The 23,414-nt window shown below is 37.5% G+C and overlaps 1 protein-coding gene across 2 annotated transcripts in view; it reads left to right on the top strand.

Annotated features, from left to right (window-relative positions):
• CSMD1 (CUB and Sushi multiple domains 1) overlaps window positions 1–23,414 on the top strand; it is a 1,948,922-nt gene that overhangs the window by 1,484,668 nt on the left and 440,840 nt on the right. For both annotated transcript variants that reach the window (XM_073017922.1, XM_007961594.3), the window contains exons 13-17: window positions 8,883–9,065; window positions 10,264–10,590; window positions 12,251–12,445; window positions 18,953–19,091; window positions 22,156–22,343. In XM_073017922.1, coding sequence (XP_072874023.1) covers window positions 8,883–9,065; window positions 10,264–10,590; window positions 12,251–12,445; window positions 18,953–19,091; window positions 22,156–22,343 — 1,032 coding nt within the window. The remainder of the gene's footprint in view (window positions 1–8,882; window positions 9,066–10,263; window positions 10,591–12,250; window positions 12,446–18,952; window positions 19,092–22,155; window positions 22,344–23,414) is intronic.

The following is a 23,414-nucleotide window of genomic DNA, read 5'->3' as shown; positions in this document are numbered from 1 at the left end:
CCCAAACTCAAGAATAAACCAGGAGCATCTGGTGGGTGCAGATTGTAAGCCTAATAGGATCCTCTGTGAGGATGACCACTTAGGCACTCAGAAATGTGTCACTTGCTGAGGCAAAAAGTGCAGTTCCTGCTGAGCTAAGAATTAGAGAACAGCGCATCTTGTGTCATTGAGAAGCCTCGACCTCCATGAGGTTTATCACTGGCATTTCAGCCTTACACAATGGCAACAGACACAGCAGAGCATTAAATATTTGTATGTCTTGAGTGTAGTATAAATTAAAGTAACACTATAGCAAGATGATTTTTCAGGACTAAATTTCTACTAATTCTGGAAAGTAAAATTGCATTATACATACCTTTCATTTATTCGGAAGTGCTTTTCATTACTAGCTTGGCTCTTGCATTCATTTTCTATGTCTTTAAAAGAAATCTGTAATATTAAAAAGGAAAAATTATATCCTTTAAAATGACTCCTTCTTCCTTCTCATTGCCTACTATGGTCTGACATTTGTTTGTGGAATCCCGTGTGTCTCCCTCATCGCCAATGTGGAAATTCCATGGAGATGCCCCGTGATGTCGATGTAGATTTCTCTTGCTCCGGTGCAGGCGGTGGGACCACTGGAAAACCTGCTTCCCATTACGTTGCAAGTTATGGCAGACAGACCTCTTGAGCTGAGACACAGGACCTTGTTGGATCTGAATCTTCAGCTCAAAATCAATCCTCTTATATTCCCAAATCGGGTTACTAGATCAGCGGGACCGTCAGGGAATTTGGCCAAGGAAATACGACTCCATGATTGTAGTTGACCAATATCTTGAATAAAATTGTTGTTTTCCCAGTAAGTGCTCTCTGAGGTCCAGTATCTTAGTTTTCTGGGCAGTATCACCAACAAAGTTCTGAATTCCAACAGCACTAATAAATAATTTGGACAGTGCTATAAACGAGTTTGAAAATGTATACTCTCATAGTCTCCATGAGACAGCGAGATGAGGTGCTGAGACAGTTCATTTCTGTGGTTACTTACAGCCCGAATTTCCAGAGTCCAGCATTTCACACTGGGGCCACAAAAGGGAAAGAAAAACACAACAGGCATAATTCCCACTTCATCTTAGCTTTTGACTACACCTTTGGAATCATCTCATTCTTGTTTTAGTCAGAGCATATTTGTATGAAAAGCAAATACGGTATTTCATGGACACAACAGAATTTCCCCTGAACACCGTAATTAAGCAAGATTACACATCATTTTAACAAGCACAGACCATGTAACAGCAATCCACTACTTTCTGGGCTTATGTGACTGATCATGACGGACAAGGACAAAGTCAGGGGGGCTCCGCGTCTGTCCAAGTGCTGGGTTGTGCTGTGTCATGTGGTTTTCAGTAACAACGGGAGCATGTGCCACGTCCACACCACGTGGAAATGTTCTCACACTCTCTCTAAAAAACAGGACGGGTAGATTTCCATTCATGTGCTGCAGTCTTGTTTTCCAAAGATGATGAAAATAAATCAGTTATTTTAGGGATTTCTGAGTGAAAGTCTTAGGGGAAAAGAGATGAGAATTAATCTAAGAGCAGGCACAATGTGGTCACTTGCACAAGAAACTGTTGCTTTTACTCACTCTGTCTTCAGCCAGAAAATGGAAGCATGTACTGATTTTTGGGCTGTTTTAATCTGTTTGTTAAGACTTACCACAGATAGTAGTTATGGTAGCCCTGGAACACACCTTAACTATTCTAGTGTGTGTTTAAATTTGTTAAGCCTTGAGTTCAGAGTATAGATGGTAGTCAAATAGCACATGAGGAAAAAGGCAGACATACAAGCCAGACAACACTGCTTTTATATGAATAAGCATGTAAGAAGTTGTGTAAATCTCTTACACAGATGATAAGAGGTTTGGTCTGCTATTTTGGGAGATAAAGTTAGCTGTCTGAAATCTAAATGTTTTCCACTATTTTTAAGAAATATTTCCTGAACAGCTACAGCAAAGTGGTTTCTACAGAATATTAATTGCAATCCAGTGGCAACGCATATGGAATTTAAAGGTCCATCTTATTTATGGAACATCATCATAGTACATCAATTTTGTGATAACTGGAAGAATCTAAATGAACTCTTCAAGGTAACAAAGACTGCAGCAACCTAGTATATTTCATATGTCAAACAGAAATTTTACTACCCCATCCAGAATAAATTTGGTAACACAAGCACAACTGTGGGAGCAGAACATGGTGTGATTTAAACTCTTGGTAAATCATTCTCACTAAAATTCAGGGATATTAGCTTATATAATGCAATCGTCATCTACTGAGATTTAGAGAAATTGCTGTTCATATACATGACTATGGGTGAACATAATTTTAGAATTTAATTTTATTCATTGAGTGCTTTTATACAAAGAACTTTCGTAAGTGGTTTTGGAAGGGAAGAGAAAGAACCTGATAAAGCTGTCATTCATGGAATTCTCATCTACTTGTGGAAGCAGGTCACAGAGAACAAAGAACACACAGCAGTGTAGACTGAGTGAGTTTTGTACTAGCTGTCTTGTGTCCGTGCACAGCCCTGCCTTGCCTGACCTGCCAGCAACATGAGAAATGGTGTTAGAAGGGGAGGTGGCAGCAGCAGAATCTAAAGGACCAGGCAACTCCCTGGACATGTTTCCATGTAGCTCCTGGGACCCCCATGGTTGACTACACAAAAGGAAACAAGCAAGTGTGCTAACTGTGCTTCTGAAGGCACAGCTATGTCTCATTCCTTTCTACCCTCTTCTCAGCCCTTTTTGAAATTCAAGTATACATCAAATACATTCTTATGTGCAAAATGGATGTTTAAAAATTCATCATAGGTCCACATTCATTTATTTCTACTTTCATAGTTCTTTTTCTCTATTTCTCTTGTAGTATTTACTCCTCTGTTATTTATTTTTTTTAAAGGGCAATTTTCTAAAGTATATCTAAAGTACACTTATTTTTAAAAAGAATTGACAAGTGTGAAAAGTCACTGTAGCTAGTGGCTAATCATTCATTGTAAGTGCCAAGAATTAAATATCATGCAACTCAAAATCTTCTTTGACAATTTAAAAAATCTCACTTATTCTCATGAAAACTTGGGGGTATGTTTCTAAACAACATAGATGCATTTTACCAATATAGAAGTTTTATTTCCCCTTTATTACTTGTATACTTTTCCATTTTTGCATATCTCAGTCTGGAACAAAGAATAAAAAGGGACTGAGCTTCATCAGATTCTCCAGAATATATAAAATCTTCATATAAATAGAACATATAATGTACACACACATGCCTATAAGTATGACATACAAGGCCAGGCACAATGGCTTACGCCTGTAATCCCAGCATATTCAAAGGCAGAGGAGGGCAGATCACTTGAGGCCAGGAGGTTGAGGCGAACTTGGCCAACATGTTGAAACTCCATCTCTGCTAAAAAATACAAAAATTAGGTAGGCGTGGTGGTGCATGCCTATAATCCCAGCTACATGGGAGACTGAGCCAAGAGCATCTCTCGAATCCGTGAGGCAGAGGTTACAGTGAGCCAAGATTGTGCCACTGCACTCCAGCCTGGACAACAGAGTGAGGCTCCATCTCAAATAAATAAATGCAACATATAAATAAGTTCAAGAGATCTATTATACAACATGGTGACTATGGTTAATAATAACATATTATATTTTTGAAAATTGCTAAGACTATAGGTGTTCTCAAGAAAAAAATCAAAAGTAAGTAAGGTAATGAGTATATTAATTAGCTTTGCTTAGCCATGATGATACATACACATATTTCAAAATAACATGCTGTAGATGAACTATATATACAATTTATATTTGTCAATTAAAATACAATTAAGTATGTAAATGTGAGTGAGAATAAAAATCATTAAGTTGCAAGTTTAATAAGAACAATAATTTAGAAAAGCATCTGTTGTCTGTTGACTCTGAGTAGGTGCTGCAGATTTCACAATCACCAAGATAGACTCTCCCAGGCCTTACAGTAAAGCACGAAAAAGAAATATAATGCAGAGTGGCAAGTCTTGCAGCAGAAAAGAGTGGTGCTAGAGACACGTAGGATACGGGCCATCCCGAGCAAGTGCAGACTGAATTAGAATATCAACAGCGCATGGTTAGATAAGGCAACAGAGGAGAGAATGGACTAAATATTTACAGCAGGTGTGGAGGCTGAAGAGGGGCGACACCCTCAGGTACTAAAATAAATTGTAGCATACCTGGATTGTGAAATACCAGGAAAGAGCTAATGAAATATGTCCTAGGAGAAGACAGTGATGTTCACATCACACAGGGCTTCCTGAGTCCTGGATAGGATCTGGACTAAGAATAAAGTTGGTCACCAGAAACATTTCAAGCAAAGTAGGGTCATCCTTAGGATTGGAGTTTGGGAAAATATTTTGGCTGCAGCATGGGGAGCAGTGAGAGGACCTCAGCAGCGTCTATCATGGCAAATGATGATAGACAGTGAAGGGTGAGAACCTCAACTGAGGCGTGACATGGCATGTTTGGGAATACAGCTAGAGCAATCGAGAAAATTTCTGTGTGATGTATTTTGGGGAAGAGAGGGATGTGTGACAGTATTTGTAACTGGACTATGTAAGCTCTCTGGAATGATCCTTTGACAATATTTTCCTTAGGCCCCTTCATTATCAAATCTTATATCTAGTTCAATAATTTGGAAGAGATATTTTGAACAGCATTTTGTTTTGTTTTGTTTTTGCTTTAGGTGCATCAATCTTTGAATTGATATCAAATCATAGTGGTTTTTTTTTTCTTTTTCTTTTTTTCTTTTTTTTTAATGGAGTCTTGCTCTGTCACCCAGGCTGGAGTACAGTGTTGCGATCTTGGCTCACTGCAACCTCCACCTCCTGGGTTCAAGCAATCATCCTGCTTCAACCTCCCCAGTAACTGAGATTACAAGCATGCACCACCATTCCCGGCTAATTTTTGTATTTTTAGTAGAGATAGGGTTTCATCATGTTGGCCAGGCTGGTCTCCAACTCAGGATCTCAGGTGATCCTCCCACCCCAGCCTTCCAAAGTCCTGGGATTACAAGCGTGAGCTACCGCATCTGGCCATAGTGTTTGTTTCTAAGAAAATATGTCAAAATCATCTCTGACATACAGAGAAGGGGGTTTGACACACATACTGTGTCAATGTCAACAGTATCTTACTCATCTTCTACTCCACCTGAAGGTGATATGACCCTCAAATAAAATTCCAAAACCTGTATCAATTTTGTCGCCATAATTTGGAGGCAGTAGTGACACTCAATGTGTAAGAAATCAAGAATGCAAAATATTCCAAAGTAGTTCCCCCAAATGAAATATCACTGGCATAATTATGAAACATGCTTCCATTTCTTCTATAACGAAAGAACAAAAGCTAGGTGAAACACGCAAACCTGCTGAGTTTGGACTGTGCTACTTTGATAGTTACTAGTCAGCGCCTAATGCCTGATAAGGGATGTGTCCAGCACAAGTTCTGTCCACGGCCAGCAGTAACCATGCATCAGGGTAAACAAACACCAGCCTCTTTGGTGAGATCGGGTAACCAAAGGACTCTCTTGACCCTCAACGTGGAAAGCAGAAAGACCCTCACCCTCATTTTATTTCTGAAACCCCTGCACAGTAGAGCTCCCTGTATTAATTAATATTACAAATAGTATCCAAAATGCCATAATTTATTTTACTCCAAGAAGAAATGGTAAACTTCAGCATCACAGAGGCAGAATGAAACTTTTAAGGCTTGCTAATAATCGTAGCAATAATTATATTTCCAGTGCAACATGCCAGGTAATTTCCATGAATTTTATTCTTTAATTCTCATGGCCACCCTTTGAGGTGGGAAGTAGGAAGTTCCTAACGTGAAAACTGAGGCTTGATGAGACTAAATTGATCACAGTGTCCCAGCAAACACCAAATCTGGTGCCTGGACTCCTGACTGCGGAGTTTTGTGCTATGCCAGGAGCCTGGGTGCCCAGCCAGCTTCCCAAAGGAGAGCCCACGTCAAACAAGAACTCTTTTCTGTTATAGACCATGCAGGGTTTTGCATTCACTATGTCAATTTCAGTGACAGATGCTCACGCGAGGCCTCCCAAGCGATAAATTTAAGTAAACCCGTTCCCAGCTCTTCAACAACTTCAACTCCAAGAACTATCTGTAAGCAACGGTGCTCTCTGTGGATTTCTTTGGCTTGTGTTGCGTTAGGAACATTTCGCTTTCATAGAGCTGACCCTGTAAGGATCATCTTTGTTTGGCAGCCTAAGGTGTGAAGTTAGCAGCGTACCTGGAACCTCAACCAAATACCTGCATTTTGTGTGTGTGCTATTCTGGTTCACAGAAGGTGGTGATATCCTATGTATTGAATATCTTGAATATCTTCATACTAGTGTGATAATGTATGCAAACTTCACTTCTTTGATATTCTGAGACACTTAGAGGTAAAGTTTCTCCTCCTGAATGTAATATAACATCTCTGGATCAACCTCTGAGTGTTTCTATATCCCTCACAGCAGACCTTCAAACCATCTTGAAATTCAGTTCTGAGTCACTTCTACAAACATTCCCAAAACTGACAGCTTGATTAGAAACTGGTTAGGTTATGAAAAAGACACTTGCACATACGTGTTTATAGCAGCACAATTTGCAATTGCAAACATGTAGAACCAACTTAATGCTCATCAATCAATGAGTGGATAAAGAAACTGTGTGTGTGTGTATGTGTGTGTGTGTGTATATATGTGTAAAAATGTATGTATATACGTGTACATATATATGTGTGTGTGTGTATATGACGAAATACTACTCAACCATACTAAGGAATGAATTAATGGCATTTGCAGCAACCTGGATGGGGTTGGAGACTATTATTCTAAGTGAAGTAACTCGGGAATGCAAAACCAAACATCATATGTTCTCCCTCATAAGTGGGAGCTAAGCTATGAGGACGCAAAGTCCTAAGAATGATAAAGTAGAACTCGGTGACTGAGGGAAAGGGTGTGAAGGGGATGAGGAATAGAAAACTACAACTTGAGTTCAACATATACTGCTTGGGTTCCCCCAAAACCTATGGAAATTAAAAAAAAAAAAAAGGAAAGGAAGTAGTTTGCTAAAACACAACACCACCACCCATAAATTGGAATTTGCTCTTGGCCCCTGCAAGATAATAATTCTCCATGAAGAATTCTGAAAGTAAAACCAATGCATTTTGGGGATAGGTGTCCAGAGAAACCACCCAGAATTTGCTGGAACTCACTTTTCTCCAGCCTCTGCTCTTCCAACGTTGCAGAGGGATCTTTGAAACCTGTAGTCAGAGGACGCCAGGTCTCCTCCAAAGCCCTGCAATGCTTTCTTCCTGCATCATTCTGCACAAACAGGAAGCCCGAGAGGCAGGGCCTCCCTTCCTCTCCAAGCCACCTCTGCCCATTTGTCCCTCACTGCCCTGCCAGGCACACTGGGATCACATCGCTTTCTCGAAGGGCCGATTGCCTTCTTCCTTCAGGGCATTTTCTTCACTGCCGCCTCCTCCATCCGTCTCTCTATACCCCTCTATCTTGTCTTAAATTACCCATCATCAAATCACATTCATTTTGGGAGTCTGAGGTGGGGGGATCACTTGAGCCCAAGAGTTGGAGGTTGCAGGAAGCTATGATCACATCACTGCACTCCAGTCTGGACAACAGAGTGAGACCCTGTCTCAAAAAAAATAATAATTTTAAAAAATTTTCCTCCATAAAACATAAACCCTATATTAATCCGTTTTTACACTGCTGACAAAGACATACCCAAGACTGGGCAATTTATAAAAGAAAAAGATTTAATGGACTTAGAGTTCCACATGGCTGGAGAAGCCTCACAATCATGGTGGAAGGCAAGGAGGAGCAAGTCACGTCTTACATGATGGCAGCAGGCAACGAGAGAGCTTGTGCAGGGCAATTCCCCCTTAGAAAACCATCGGATCTCCTGAGACTTATTCACTATCATGAGAACAGCACGGAGAAGACCTGCCCACATGATCAATTACCTCCCCCCGGATCCCTCCCACAACACGTGGGATTCAAAGTGAGAATTAGGTGGGGACACAACCAAACCATGTCCAGCCCCAGCCCCATGTGTGCAAGGATTTTGTCTCTTTTATTCACTAAGCCCAACACCTAGAAGAGGACCTGACACACAGTGGTTCTCAAAACAATTCTTTAAAATGAATAAATAAAGAACACATTTTAATGAAAACATTCTGTGTAGTTAACATTTGAGACAGATCAACGTTTGAAATATAGGTTTGGTGTATTTGGATGCATGTTTTATTACAGTGATGTTTTAATGAAAGATTGATTCTGAATATTTTGTTTTCCTCTGTAGACCAAACTGTTTTTCATTCTGTTTCATAAATGAGTGTTAACATTCATTTTAGGGAAAGAAGATTCAAATAGATTCTATTTTTTAAATACTCAGTAGGGAATGAAGAATCTTTTTTGTATTGTTTATGGCAAAAAGCACATAGTTGAAAACAAAATGATATCTGCATTTTAGTAGTAGCAATTGCAGAGAAAAGACCAGACATATCCAGAAGGTGCACTGATTAATTGCAGCATTTGTGTTGTCAGCATATCTGTGTAGCCATGTGTATCCCTTAAAAGACAGCAAATTAAATACCTTTCTCTTTGTGAAATGACCTTCCTTTTTTTTTTGGTATTTGAAATTAAATTTAAGATCAATTGAATATCCTTTAGAAACTGTTTACAAAAATGATGTTTAGTTCAGCAAAAAGAAGTCATGTGTTCACTTTCTAAAATGTAGAGATAAAAATATTCCTTGTGTGTTTTTTTTAAAGGATTCATTTGTTTTTCCATTTTCAGAAATTGAAAAGGGAGGGTGTGGGGATCCTGGAATCCCCGCCTACGGGAAGCGGACGGGCAGCAGTTTCCTCCATGGAGACACACTCACCTTTGAATGCCCGGCGGCCTTTGAGTTGGTGGGGGAGAGAGTTATCACCTGTCAGCAGAACAATCAGTGGTCTGGCAACAAGCCCAGCTGTGTATGTGAGTATTGCGCCTTGACCTGGACTCCCTCCTGTCCTGCAAGGATCTTGCAAGGGGAGAAAAGGAGAAAGACACAGACCGCCCATTTAGGGAGGGCAGCTTTCAGAATAGCTCAGGGTGCCACATTTACTGGAAACATGCAAGGACATTCTCAAACACCAACTTGCCTGCTTTCTTCATTTAATAAAAACTAATTTATAATTTTATTACATCTACTTGATAAAATGTACTTGAACGTTTCCTGCCAGAAAGGTCATCACGTATATCATTGTTTCCATCAAAAGCTGATCATGTTCTGCTGTATCAGACATCAGTACAGCAAGAGAGTCTTTTGTGACTTAATAATGCTGTCTAACACTTAAACACAAGCTGTTCACCAGTGTGAGCATGGATAGTGGTATCGGTTTGGAATTCAGTTGACGAGCTGCCCACTTCCTCTTAAAAATACTATTTTAACAAGTAGAAAAGACTTCACAGTCAATTTTAAAGGAGGGTTTATTTGTAAATAAATATAGCAATGGCTGAAAAGTGTGTATGAAATTATGTGGAATAAGAAGCAAAAATGTACTCTAGAGATAAATCCAACAATTTCTTCCTCTGAAAAAATTATTTATGTAATATATATATGATTTTAAGTGTATATTCTTAAAAGTGAATTTTTCAAAATATTTTTATATTATCCAACTAGAACATGATGTGATGTTTCCAAGTTATTTATTTATTCATCTTTACCCTGTAACTAATAAAAATTTTAAATAACTGGAGAAATGCACTTACAGGAAAGTATAAAATATAAATTAAAAGTTATCATGAAAGAGCAGGCTGACTTGTTCCTAGGATATAGGCATATACTTTTCCATATATTAATATTTGCTCTTCTGAAGGCAGAAAGTTATAACTAAAAATTATAATATTTGGCACACGTTTTTAGTCAACTTGAAAGGATCATTTTTGAACCAAACTTGTGCTTGATTATATATAGGTTCTGGTTGTGCTCTATAAGATAATGAAATATTCGACTTACAAATCAGGAGAGGAGAAAACATTATGGTCCAGAATTACTTATATTAAAATAGTTGGATCATCATAGCTATTTGTAGGCAATGAATTGCCTTTCCAGGTTCTTAGCAATCTGTTTCACACGGCAGTTCTTTGGATATGTGCAAAACTGTTTGAAAATATATTTGCGTCTTCACAGTTTCATGTTTCTTCAACTTTACGGCATCATCTGGGATTATTCTCTCACCAAATTATCCGGAGGAATATGGGAACAACATGAACTGTGTCTGGTTGATTATCTCGGAGCCAGGAAGTCGAATTCACCTAATCTTTAATGATTTTGATGTGGAGCCTCAATTTGACTTTCTTGCGGTCAAGGATGATGGCATTTCTGACATAACTGTCCTGGGTACTTTTTCTGGCAATGAAGTGCCTTCCCAGCTGGCCAGCAGCGGACATATAGTTCGCTTGGAATTTCAGTCCGACCATTCCACTACTGGCAGAGGGTTCAACATCACTTACACCAGTAAGTACGCCCACACAGTCAACACGTCCAAGTTCCCATTTTACTCACATGTTCCCATTTTGCTTATATCTATGTGAAGCTGCATTTCAAGGCTGATAATTCAGAAGTTTTATAATCATTATGAAAATGAGAGTAGTAAAATTATATAGTGTTATCCTGAAAACTTAAAAACAAATGCATCACTGTATTTAGATTGGTGGTGTCATCACTCCTAAACTAAGGAGCTGGATCTCCTCTCTCTTTCATCTCCTTACATCTCTTTCTCTGTGGTTTTCCATTTTCCATCCATCCATTCATCCATCCATCATTCCATCCATCCATGCACCCACCCAACTATTATTCCATTTATTCTTCCATCTATCCATCCATCCATCCATCCATCCATCCATCCATCCATCCATCTGTATCCTTTCATTCATCCATCCCTCATTTCATCCATCTATACATCTATCCATCCATCCTTTCTTCCATCCATCTTTCCATCCATCCTTCCATCTATCCATCCATCTATCCCTCCATCCATTCATCATTCCATCCATCCATCATTCCATCAATCCATTGTTTATCCGTCTTTCCATCCATCCATTCATCATTCATCCATCTGTCCATCTATTCATCCATTATTCCATCTATCATTCCATTTATCCCTCCATCCATCCATCTATCCATATCCTTCCATTCATCCTTCCCTTCCTTCTATCCTTTCGTTCATCCATTTATCTATTATTTCATCTGTCCGTCCATCCATATCCTTCCATTTATCCATCCTTCCATCTGTCCATCCATCCATCCATGCATCCATTCATCCATCCTTCAATTCATCTTTCCATCCATCCCTCCATTCATCCATCTGGCCAGTTAGGCACTCATCCTTCCTTCTATTCTTCCCATCTATACAACCATCCACCCACCCACTCAACCACCTATGCATCTTTCCTGCAACAAAGTACTGTAGTAAACACAACTGAGTAATATGATGTCAGGAGCCAAGGATTAAAATACAGCACTAGTATGTAATTAGTGAAGTTTAATGACAACCTACTTCTCTTTGCTTTAGGCTCCTCATTTTAAAACCTATTTTATATAAGAATATCTACTTAAATGCACTGTAGAGGGAATAAAGTGAGAGAATATTAATATGAATAATACTTCCTTATGATGTACTAACTGCCTACTTTCTTAGGCACAATACTTAGAATTGGGCAATAATTGTTTCATTTAATGTTACAGTAACTAGAGGATATAAATTTAATAGTCTCTCATTCTGTAAATAAAGATAGCTGGGCTTAGAGCATTGAGTCATCTGCCCAATGTCAGAGTCCTGACATAGCAAGAAAAAAAATCAGAATTCTAACGAGAGAAATCCTGAGCCCACTTTCTACCACCCACTGTATCAGTTCTCTCTTCGTCTAAGCTCATATGAAAAGTGCTTTACAAACCCTAAATTGCTGTATAAATGATAGTTATATCTGTTCATCTCCCTGCTCCCTCTTTCTCACTAGACACTGATATTTATTAATGTATTATCTATCTATGAATGATACAACTGAAATGTATATAATTATATACATTATACGAATGCTTTATAAGCTTGTTCTATTTTCTTTTTTAATATGTGTAATTAACACTCAAGTATTTTTGTTCCTTTTTTTTCTTTCAGCATTTGGTCAGAATGAGTGCCATGATCCCGGCATTCCTATAAACGGGCGGCGTTTTGGTGACAGGTTTCTACTCGGGAGCTCGGTTTCTTTCCACTGTGACGATGGCTTTGTCAAGACACAGGGATCCGAGTCCATCACCTGCATCCTGCAAGACGGAAATGTGGTCTGGAGCTCCACTGTGCCCCGCTGTGAAGGTGCAGTCCCTGCCACCGCCCACTCTTCTCCTTTGAAGTCACACATCTATCTTCAGGCATACACACACAAACCAACAAACCGCGTTAGCTTGCTAGGGCTGTCCTAACAAAATACCACACACAGGCGCTGAAACAATAGGAATGTACAGTCTCCCAGTTCTGGAGGCTGGAAGTCTGAGATCCAGGTGACATCGGTGGGAGAGTTCCTTCTGTGACTCTGAGGGAGGATCTGCCCCAGGCTGGTCCTCCAGCTCCCGGCGGTTTGTGGCAATCTCTAGCATTCCGTGGCTGGAGAAGCCTCACCCACATCTCTGCCTCCAGACTCACAAGGAGCTCTCCCTGTGTGTGTGTTTCTGTCCCTGTGTCTAAATTCTCCTTGTTAAAAGGACACGTCATATTGGATTGAGGTCCCCCTATTCCAACAACACCTTATCCTAACTAAATTCATCTGCAAGGACCGTATCTTCAAATACAGTCACCATCCGAGGCGCTGAGTGTTAGGACTTCAATGTATGAACTTTGAGGGGATGAAATTCAACTTATAACAGTGTTGCTTAGAGTTAACTGTTTTGTTGTTCTCCTTACAGCTGACGTAAATACCGACTAATTTTCTTCTTTGTATTTCTGTTCTGGTTACTTATCTAATAAATATAGAGAGGAAAATATTTTAAGCAAAAAGATGTTGCCTCTGATAATTACTCATTTTAAAAATGTTTAGAGTGTATGTTCACATTCCATATCAGAATAGTCAGTGCACAATAACCTAAGAAAATATTTTTTAAAAAAACTTACCTCCAGTATATATCAAAGAAGTACAAATTTAAAAAGAAAAGAAGTAAAATACCATTTTTGCCTATCTTGTTAGCATAGATTTAAACAGGTGAATAAGATGTATTATTGAAAAGGTTATGTAGAAACTGGCATTTCCTAGTCATGCTATAGATGATATAAAATCATGGTATTGTCGTGAAAATTCTTAGTAGGACTCTTAAAATTGTTCTTGTCTTTTGAGTCATAAATTATATTTCTGGATCAATATCATAAAGAAATAGTGAAGCAACTATACAATTTTTTTCAAGAATGTTTTCTGCAAGACTATAGCAGTGAAGAGCTGGAAATGATTCAACTTTAAACAGCAGAGGATTAGTTAGATAAATCATGAAGAATAATAGGCATCAGTACAAAGATCGTAAGATCAAAGAGTCTCAGGTATCCTGAGCATGTGAAAGACCAAAGGATGGGGGTACATGTGCCACAGATACATACATGTCTCATGATAATCATTTTGTAAAACACTAAAAAGAAGGCTACACACCAAAACGTTAATTATGGTTATGGGTGATTTTTCCCTCTTAGTTTATTTTTATTTTCTCAGTTGTCTTTGTCAACATGTATTTATTTTAAGTAAGGGAGTAGAAAAGGAATATATATTAAATATCACATACAGTTGAGAATTTCTCCCCTGTTTCAAATACCTCGAAATGACATTCTCAGACCCATAATCTCTATCAAGGAGTCTAAGCAGAGCTGGGATCTAGGTGTGGAGCATTAAACTCCTCCGTGACAACCACAATGTGATGGGGCTATGATCCTTCACCACCTCATCCTGCCCTGGCCCACCTCCAGAGTTACTCACCATTACTCAAAGTAGAAACGCTTTTTTTTTTTTTTTTTTTTTTTTGAGACAGAGTCTAGCTCTGTCGCTCAGGCTGGAGTGCAGTAGTGCAATCTCAGCTCACTGTAACCTCCGCCTCCCAGATTCAAGCAATTCTTCTGCCTCAGCCGTCCTGAGTAACTAGGACTACAGACACCTGCCACCACGCCTGGCTAATTTTTGTATTTTTAGTAGAGCAGAGGTTTCACCATGTTGACCAGGCTGATCTTGAACTCCTGACCTCAGAGGAGAAGTAGAAACTTCTAACCAAGTCCTATTTATTGTATCATCTGGTGATACTAAATGTAAAGGAGGGCATTCTGATGTTCACCCTTTTCATACACTGTAAAAACAATTTGTGGGTGGACGAGAAGCACCACCCATGGGTGAAATATTGATACATAGAAGGGCAAGAAAACATTCTTAATAGTTGAAATTTCATTTGTATCTATTCCCATCACGTATCATAAATGTACAGTTTTTGTGTTTTATGTTGTACAAAATGTTAATAAAAGGGTAGGTTTTCATCTTTTATAAATAAGTAAATATATACACATGTGGTGCTCAAATATACAATACTAATTACAGTGCACAGTTAGTCATGGGTGCAAATCATGTTCTAGCCAAGCATATGGCTGTGATTTGGAAGCATGAATTTTCAGGAGAAAGAAGTTTAAAGTGAACAGTACACTCTTATCTCTGTTCTGTCCTGGCCACAAGTCAAGCTGTCCCTGATGTCCTTTACTGTAATAGGCTGATTGCAGATGTGTTACAAGCTGCAGGGTGAGTGTGCACCACAGCACAAACAGGGTGAGGTTAAAGGCAAAAGCCAACTATAGGTTGTTAACAAAGGAAACCCTCGGCAGAAAGAAAAGGTTAATAGGAAAAGATGTTAAAAGTCTACCTGCATGGGAAACCTAATGACTGAGTGCAGCTGAGCCTCAGAGAAGGTAGGGGACACTCTGATGGAACAGGTGGGTACCCCAATCAATGCCTCTGCTGAAAACAAATAGAAAACCAACTTTCAGAAGTAAATGCGTCTAGTAGGGAAAACAGTAATATAGCAATGAAGTAGTGAGTAATACGGATAGCAAACTTGATTTAAGAAATGTTTCAAGAACCTCACATCCCTTACAGAATACTCCTATTTATTGTTTTTCTCAAAAAAATATTTTTAAAAATCAATTATATAGTTGACCATAAAGTGAACCTTAAATTACAATAAGTTATAGGTCACATGCCCTGTAATATTCCAATTAAAGTAGAAATATGCAATAAAAATAGAACCACAAGCATATCTCGTTGACATCAAAAGTCCACTATAATTTTACATTAAATAGAAACTCAAACCTTAATGCCTATGCTATCCCACCTGGAAGCCATGTGAACAGTACTTTCTAATAGAAACAATGTGAGACAGCAAAACCTGTGTTTCAAGGAAAATGTATATCTTTAAGTCCTCTAACGTAGAACAAAATGATCAAAAAATAAAGAAATTTAATAAGATTAAAAAGTTAGAAAAAACAAAAATAAATTAGGATGCTATTAATAAAATTCAAGTGTTATAAACAATTTAAAGCAAGAGTGAGTTCTTTGTTAATATCAATAAGCTAGACAAACTGTGATTCTGATAAAAGGAACTAGGAAAGAAAAATGTTATAGATGTTTAGTAACATAAAAGAGAAATTATCCCTATCACAAAAATAATATAACTTTACATAAACAATGAAAACCTCACAATAGAGCAATTTTTTTATTTAAAAGCGTAGGTTATTTATTCTGGAAGAATTTCTTGGATGCCAGGCACATGTTGAATATAAATTGTATGGCCTCTGGGCAAAAGGTTTCTCTTTCTTTCTTTGTTCTGCTTCTAACAGGCTCATATTTCTCAATGCAGCTCGGTGGCATCATTAAAAACTCAAGCTATTTTGGGGAAAAATGACTATACATGAAAACATCAACTCTATGGTCGCAAATCTTAAAGTCTGTAGGAAATGGGTGATTTTCTAGCAAAAGATAAAATACCAAAAATGACTCAAATAAAAAGTATAAAATGTGAGTAAAGTACCATAGAAAAGAATTGAAAAAAAGATTAAGGATTGAACATCGAAAAAGACACAAGTACCCTACAGGGGAGTGAGTGAGTTCTCTTTCAAGTCTAGAGAAGCTTAGCGTTGTGCACTAGTGCAGATAATGGAAAAGAGCGGCTGCCTCCCACATAACATTTCATCAAGCCAACATTACTGTAACCCAAATCAGACTGTTCTATGAAAAATAAAGCTATAGGAAAAAACGCACATGTAATCAAGAAGGTTTGTGTTTTCTTTTTGTTTTTGTTTTTAGAAATACAGTATTGGAGTTCATCCCTGTAATTTAAATTTAAAAAAAGAAAAAAAAGAAAGCAAAGAAGAAATTGCTTTCTAAACCCCTCATCTGTATATTTGCTTTTTTTGTTATCAGCTAAGTGAATATGAACATCATTGATGTCGTTCATCAAATATTTTTGGTCTCCATCAAGTGGAATGTCTTTTTTGGAATCTTGTAGATTAAAGGAACCTTGTGATGGGTTCTGGTCCGTTAGGAATATGTGGAAGTGATGTACTCAACTTCTGGCTCAGCATCTTTGATTGCCCTCGCAAGACCTTTTCCCATCTGCCATAGCAACTGAAGAAGGGACCTGTGTCTCAGAGACCTAGACATGCCACATGTGTGAGAAATTCACTTCCCCTTGTAGCTACTACAGTTGCAGGGCTGTTTGTTACCACAGTGTAATCTAATCCAAACTGACTAATACAAACTTATTACTTACTATTTACTTACTTACTATCTACTTACTGAGACTATTACTTACAATTTTAGTGTAAATTTTGCTTATCGACAGTATAATTATTAAAGTGTCTATGTCATCAGGATAAAGCATTTCAGGTTCTAGTGTACACTGTAAATTATAAAGTGATGGGTAAGAGTATAATAAAATAATATTAATATGTGACAAGTTAGATATATTCCAAGAAACATAAAAATCCAAAATAAAAAAATTACTAAAATAAAGGAAACTTTTGATTTTGTATTTATATGGAAAATAAGACATAGAAATAACTCATGCAGATTTTAGAAATAGCTCAATTATCATAATTTTTTTGGAATTCTGCATCTGCCATATGTCTTTCTTATATAGTATCTTTGGATGGTTAAACATGACAAAATAAACATCATATATTTAATATATTTAATTTTGCTTAAGTTGTATTCTTAAAAAGATTTGCTGCATCACTTTACAAAACAAAGGAATTAAGTTATATATAATATTTATGTATATAGATATGTGATTCATAGGCTCCAAATGTGAATTTAAGAACTTAACTAGAAAAATTAAAATAGTAATTCGTATAAACTTGTTGTTTTAAAAATTGTTATCACAAAAAATCAAGTGTTCTTCAGGAGCTCAAATTCATAAAAATTACCCTGATTGCATATTTTTAAACTATAGAATAATGCATAGGTATAGAAATAACAATTGCAACTTATTTGGTATAAAAAAAAAAAAAAAGAAAAACTATCAAAAATGTGATCTACAAAGCAATCCCAGTGCTATCCATTATTAACATGTTTTTAAATTCCACTCCCCTGTTCACTGAATAAAAATTTCATTATATTTATAATATATGGGCAATTTTAAATCCTGCTTTTGAAGTTTAATATTCTATTGCAAAGATTTTCCCATAACAAAATTTCCAAATGTTACTTCAAATATATTTGAATTCCAATATATTCCAATATATGGTCATGCACTTCCCATAATTTTTTTACTTTTATTTTTTCTTTATTTGTTTTCTGATGTAAATTAAGATGCTATTGGTAAATCCATAAATTTCACTAATTCATATTTTTCCTAGCATCAAAATATGTCTAAAATGATATAAACTTTTTGCATTCTTGCATTATACATATGGCAATTTTTAAATAAAAGAAATATTTTTTCCAAAACATTTTTTTTTACTTTGGAGTGTTTTCATGTACTTTATTTGATATCTATAAATTCACAAAGATGGTTACTAATGGCAAATAATTTTGAGAGAGAATACATAAAATCTGGAAAAAAAAAAAAAAAAAACATGTGGCCAGAGACATAGTCTTAATTATGGTATGAAATATTATATGCTATTTAAAATTCCTTTAGATGTTATAGGTATGTATAATCACTTTCACTGAGCATTAGTTATATACCCTTTCAAACTTTATTTCTCCTTTGCAATTAGAAATCACTGTCACATAACCTTTCAAAAGGGTCAATGCAGTCTAATTCTATACTTATCAAATTTGATTGAAAGTTTTGTTTTGTTTCCTAACACTCGCAAATTATATGTTACATGTGGCTGTTTATTTTAATAAAATGCACACAATGGAAGTAAATAGACACATACATACATACATACACACACCTAAGGATGTGTGTATGTATCCATTTTGAAATGTGAGGTCATTTTACATTTGCTTATCCATAGATACTTGTTAAATTCCAAATGCATGTGAACTACAGATAGCTGGGCATGTACGTTGTGAAGTGGTTGGCAATTAAATGAGGTAAGTCAGTTAGCACAGAGAGCTCACATATACATTACCATTACTAGAGAAAAAGAACTTTGTTTCAAGTTAATGATAAGTACATGGAGGTAGCATACATAGACCCTGCTTTCAATAAATGTACGATTTGCTTGGGATTAGATTTGCTTTGGTACTTGAAAATATTCAATCCATGAACACAGAAGCAAATTCTTGCCTTTATCCAGGTGTTGTTATGGCATATCTTTCTGTTTCATTTGATCTAATAGATATTGTGCATCTTGTTTTAGCTCCATGTGGTGGACATCTGACAGCATCCAGCGGAGTCATTTTGCCTCCTGGATGGCCAGGGTATTATAAGGATTCTTTAAATTGTGAATGGATCATTGAAGCAAAACCAGGCCACTCTATCAAAATAACTTTCGATAGGTAAGAAAACAAAATTAGTCTTCATTTGCACTCAATGATGTGTGTCTCTTCCGTATTTTTAGTAAATTGATCTTAAACCTTAAAAAGATGGCAGTTCTCTTCGGTTCCCGCAAAGGAGCACACTTTACCAGAAACAGGCTCTTACTTGTACGTTTTGTTCTTCTTCAGTGGTATCTCTAAGCCCACCCTGAGCCCCAGCTCTGGAGGTTAGTAGAGGAAGTGCCGGTCCTGGAGGACCATTCCTGAGGTCCGACCCTTGTATCTGACTCTGGGTTTTGGACCCGCACTGGAATCCATTCTGCTTGGTGTCTGATTGCACATGGAAGTCACTCTGGGTCCCCTGGTGCCTTAGGTGCCTCCTGTGGCAGAGGAAATCAGCTCTGCTGTTCTGGTGGTGGCTGCTGGTCACTAAGGGCAGCTAGTGATGATGAGTGGACAGTGGGGTACGGCAGCGGATCAATCACCAGCTCATCACCTATGGGTGATACTGTCACTAGAATGTTGCTTGGCTTAGCTATTGAACAACGCATTTCAGGATCTAAAACATAAGCATGCTGGGCTGTGTAGGTATTTGTTTATTTAAACATAAGCCTGCTGTTGGAGTTCGGCATAATAAGTTTTTCCCGTTTGTCTCAACACTGAAACCAAACTGATGATTAAAAACTAAAAACGCTTTGGCATGAGCCACGTGAACCAAAGGCTAGGAAGGCATCTTTGTCTAGTGTTTCAAGGTTGCTCTCTGCATGGCATGGGGCTTTCTCTAACAATGGCCTTCTTCTTGATTAGACTATATTCTGGATGTCAGTATCTAGAATGTTACGGTGTCTCAAGATAGATGAACATCATTATAGTAACATCAATACAGGAAAGGTTTTCAGCAGGAGTTAACTTTCAGTAATTATATTTATTTGAAATAATTATTTTTATTTTTTTACTTGCCTCTGAAAAAATAATAATAATCCGCAATAGGACAATCTCTCAGAACAAAAGAAAAGAAAATGTTTGTAAATCCAACTATATTAGAGAGTGAATTACTGTGTATAACAGTCATTTGAAAAAATATTAACTCTGTAAATATTCAGTTGATTACGTTTTGTTTCTTATTAATTTCTCCACTTTCTGGTATTGGCAGGTGGAGCTGAAGCACACCCTGACTCCCAGAAGCATATCGAATTTAAGTAATTTAGTAAAAGTAGTGATCCTATATTCTTGTCTGGAACAGTTTATTAGCCCTCTATTTTCAGTTGCCTGAAGCAAGATATTTGCTTGATTTTTCCCAATCTTGTTCATTCAATATTATTTCAGTGTGCTGTTTTGCTAAATTCCATTTGGAAATACCCAATATTTCTAATATTTTTAGACATGTGTGATCTTTACTCTAGACATAGTACATAGCTCTGAAAAGATGAATTGCATAAGGAAATGTGTTTTTCAACCATGACCGATGGACTGACACCTTCTTAAAGGATGGGATTGTGCACGCTAATTCTGAGCCCTGTGCTGATGGTGTTGCCAGACAGTGTGTGTTAGTTAGGCTGCCCCACAGCAAAGAACATCCAGAAGTTTCTGTTTCCAAGGTCACCCCAGAAATCTTCCAGCTGTTGAAATATGCACTTTGTCAGACTTTGTCAGTCCTCACTGTTACTAAAGAAACAGGATAGGACAACTTCAGTGTGACTACATCAAAGGAGATTGCTTTCACGCTTATCCAGACTTCTTGAATTTGAACTCAAACAACTAAGAAATCAGTTTTTAGAAAAAGATTTAGAGTAGTGTCACAAGACAAAGTTGGCACTATCGGATCCCAAATGTGCCAGCCTGTGTCCCTGTTCTGGTCCAGCCGTGTGATGTACAAATGGTTTGAACTAATGGAAGAATGGGGCTCAGGGTACACATTCACTAGTTGCAGGAATGTGTAATCATGTGCCTTTCCACTAATCAGGGTGTACATAATCTAATGCATGCAGGACACAGCCCTTTGGTTTCAACATCCTTTTCTGTTGCTACGTGCCACGACACTAAGATTGCTTCCCCTCTCGCAAGTTTTCTCCCCATTCATCAGTAACATCCAGCACGGAGGGTGGGGGCTAATGGCACAGGCTTGCGTGGGATCCTTTGGCTCAAAGTGACTGAGTGAGTCAGAGGCTTATGATGCTTAAGCTGCTCCCTGAGAGCAAAGTCAGGCACTCAGAAACCGGGTTAGCTCTTGGAGGACGAGATGGGCCCATTTAGAAAATTATCTCAGTGCCTGGAGTGGTACCTACACTGCATCAAAGGGGACCCAGGTGGCTGCAACTTTATGTGTAATCTCGGGCCAGATTTTCTGGAAGCATAAGAAAACCTAAGCACTTTTTGGAAGCTGTTCTAACTTTTCCAGCTATTAAAGTATCCTTTCATGTCTGAAATGGCAACATACCTAGGGTTATTCTAATGTCTTAAAAGAGATAATGCAATTCAAAAAGGCACAGGATTTTTTTTTTTTCATGAAAGATATTTAAGCTATCATCACACATTTTTAATGATCTTCCTTTAAGAGACGATTTCATTCTAGTGTGCCCATTTTCAGATGTCTATAGTTATGTTAAATAGGGAATGAATGCCAAAAAATAGTTTAAAATATGTAATTGAGTTTTTACTATGTGAGAATAATCTATCTACCTGTCTGTCTATCAATCAACTAAGAAAACTAATCTGGTTCATGATATTTTTGTTTAAGCTGAATGAAAACCTCCTCTTGTGTTTGTTATGTTGTAAGACAGAATATCAGATAAGAAGAGAAAGGGATTTAAGCTGTGCCGTCTCATCAAGAAAAGGACGTACTATCCTTATATATGTCCTGAAGTTTTAAGCATATGTAATTTCAACTATTTTCTTTATATTAACGCACACGGGTTTCTGATTAAGGAATGAGGATGTCAGGAGCACGTCTGTAATCTGGGCAATTTCAACTATTTTCTTTATATTAACGTACACAGGTTTCTGATTAAGGAATGAGGATGTCAGGAGCACGTCTGTAAGCTGGCAGCTCTGCACGTCTTTTCTAATGGGATGTACGTATTTGCAGATTTCAGACAGAGGTCAATTATGACACCTTGGAGGTCAGAGACGGGCCAGCCAGTTCATCCCCGCTGATCGGCGAGTACCACGGCACCCAGGCACCCCAGTTTCTCATCAGCACTGGGAATTTCATGTACCTGCTCTTCACCACTGACAACAGCCGCTCCAGCATCGGCTTCCTGATCCACTATGAGAGTGAGTTGCACCTTCCCTTGACAGCCTGGCCGGGCAGCATGCATGGGAAAACTGAAAATCTGAGTTCTTATTTCCAGCCTGCAGGTGACTGTGTTGGTTTACTAATCCTGCTTGACTCTGGCAAAACCATACTATGCAATTGTAAGAACCTTCTCATATTCATAAGAGAGCATCTTGGAGTTATTGCCTTTTAACTCTCAAAAATACGTATCCATCGCCTAGGATAAAGTAAAATAATAAAGACAATGAAATGAGTTCATCTTCAGCATGAAGTAATAATATACTTTTATTATTAGAAAATATACTTTCTGACCAAAAGTCTTATAGGATTTATTACTAAAATTATGTTAACCTGGGCAATGGAGAAAAGGATCCTTGCTAGAAAAACAGAGTTAGGTGAATTTGTGGTACTAAATCTGTGAGTACAGATAGACACGTTTCACAGGGTGCAAGTCAGGTAATGAAGAGAGGAGAAGGAATTAAAACCCGCTAAACCTTACCAAATTCCAAACAATTGTTAATGGTGTTTCAACAAGCATGAATAATACTTGAAAACAATTATTAAACATATTTTAAAACAAATGTCAAAATATTATGATGGAATGTATTTTGCAAGACAGTTCAAACTTCCAAATGGAAAGTATTCCATCCCTTTTTTGTTTCCTGAAGCCAAAGTTTTAGCTTCTGAAATGATGAGATTAAGTAATTGTATTATTTTTTAATAATATTTATGCAAATATACTTCTGAAATCTAGCTGATGGGAATCCCCCCTAGGAATACATTTTTAACATTAGCCAATTAATGCAAAAGAAAGCAAAGCAGCTGTTACTGTTTTCTCTGTCTGAAAACACTTCCCTCAAAGAGTAGCGTGGAAAAAGGGAGACTGAGTGCAATTACTATTGGACCGGAAGGAATCAAACCTTTATTTCGCCAAAGTTTTATGGTTGTTCTTTTTCAGAACTTTATCTCAAAATAAGCACTATTATAATGTTGTTAAGATGTTTTTAAAATGTATATATACCCACACATATGATTTTACAAATGCATGCATAGAATCGTATCTACTATGC

Source organism: Chlorocebus sabaeus, chromosome 8, assembly GCF_047675955.1.
Source record: "Chlorocebus sabaeus isolate Y175 chromosome 8, mChlSab1.0.hap1, whole genome shotgun sequence".
In the NCBI taxonomy this organism is placed as follows: Eukaryota; Metazoa; Chordata; class Mammalia; order Primates; family Cercopithecidae; genus Chlorocebus; species Chlorocebus sabaeus.
Note: the sequence above shows the minus strand (reverse complement) of the source record. Positions and strands in the feature narration are given on the sequence as shown.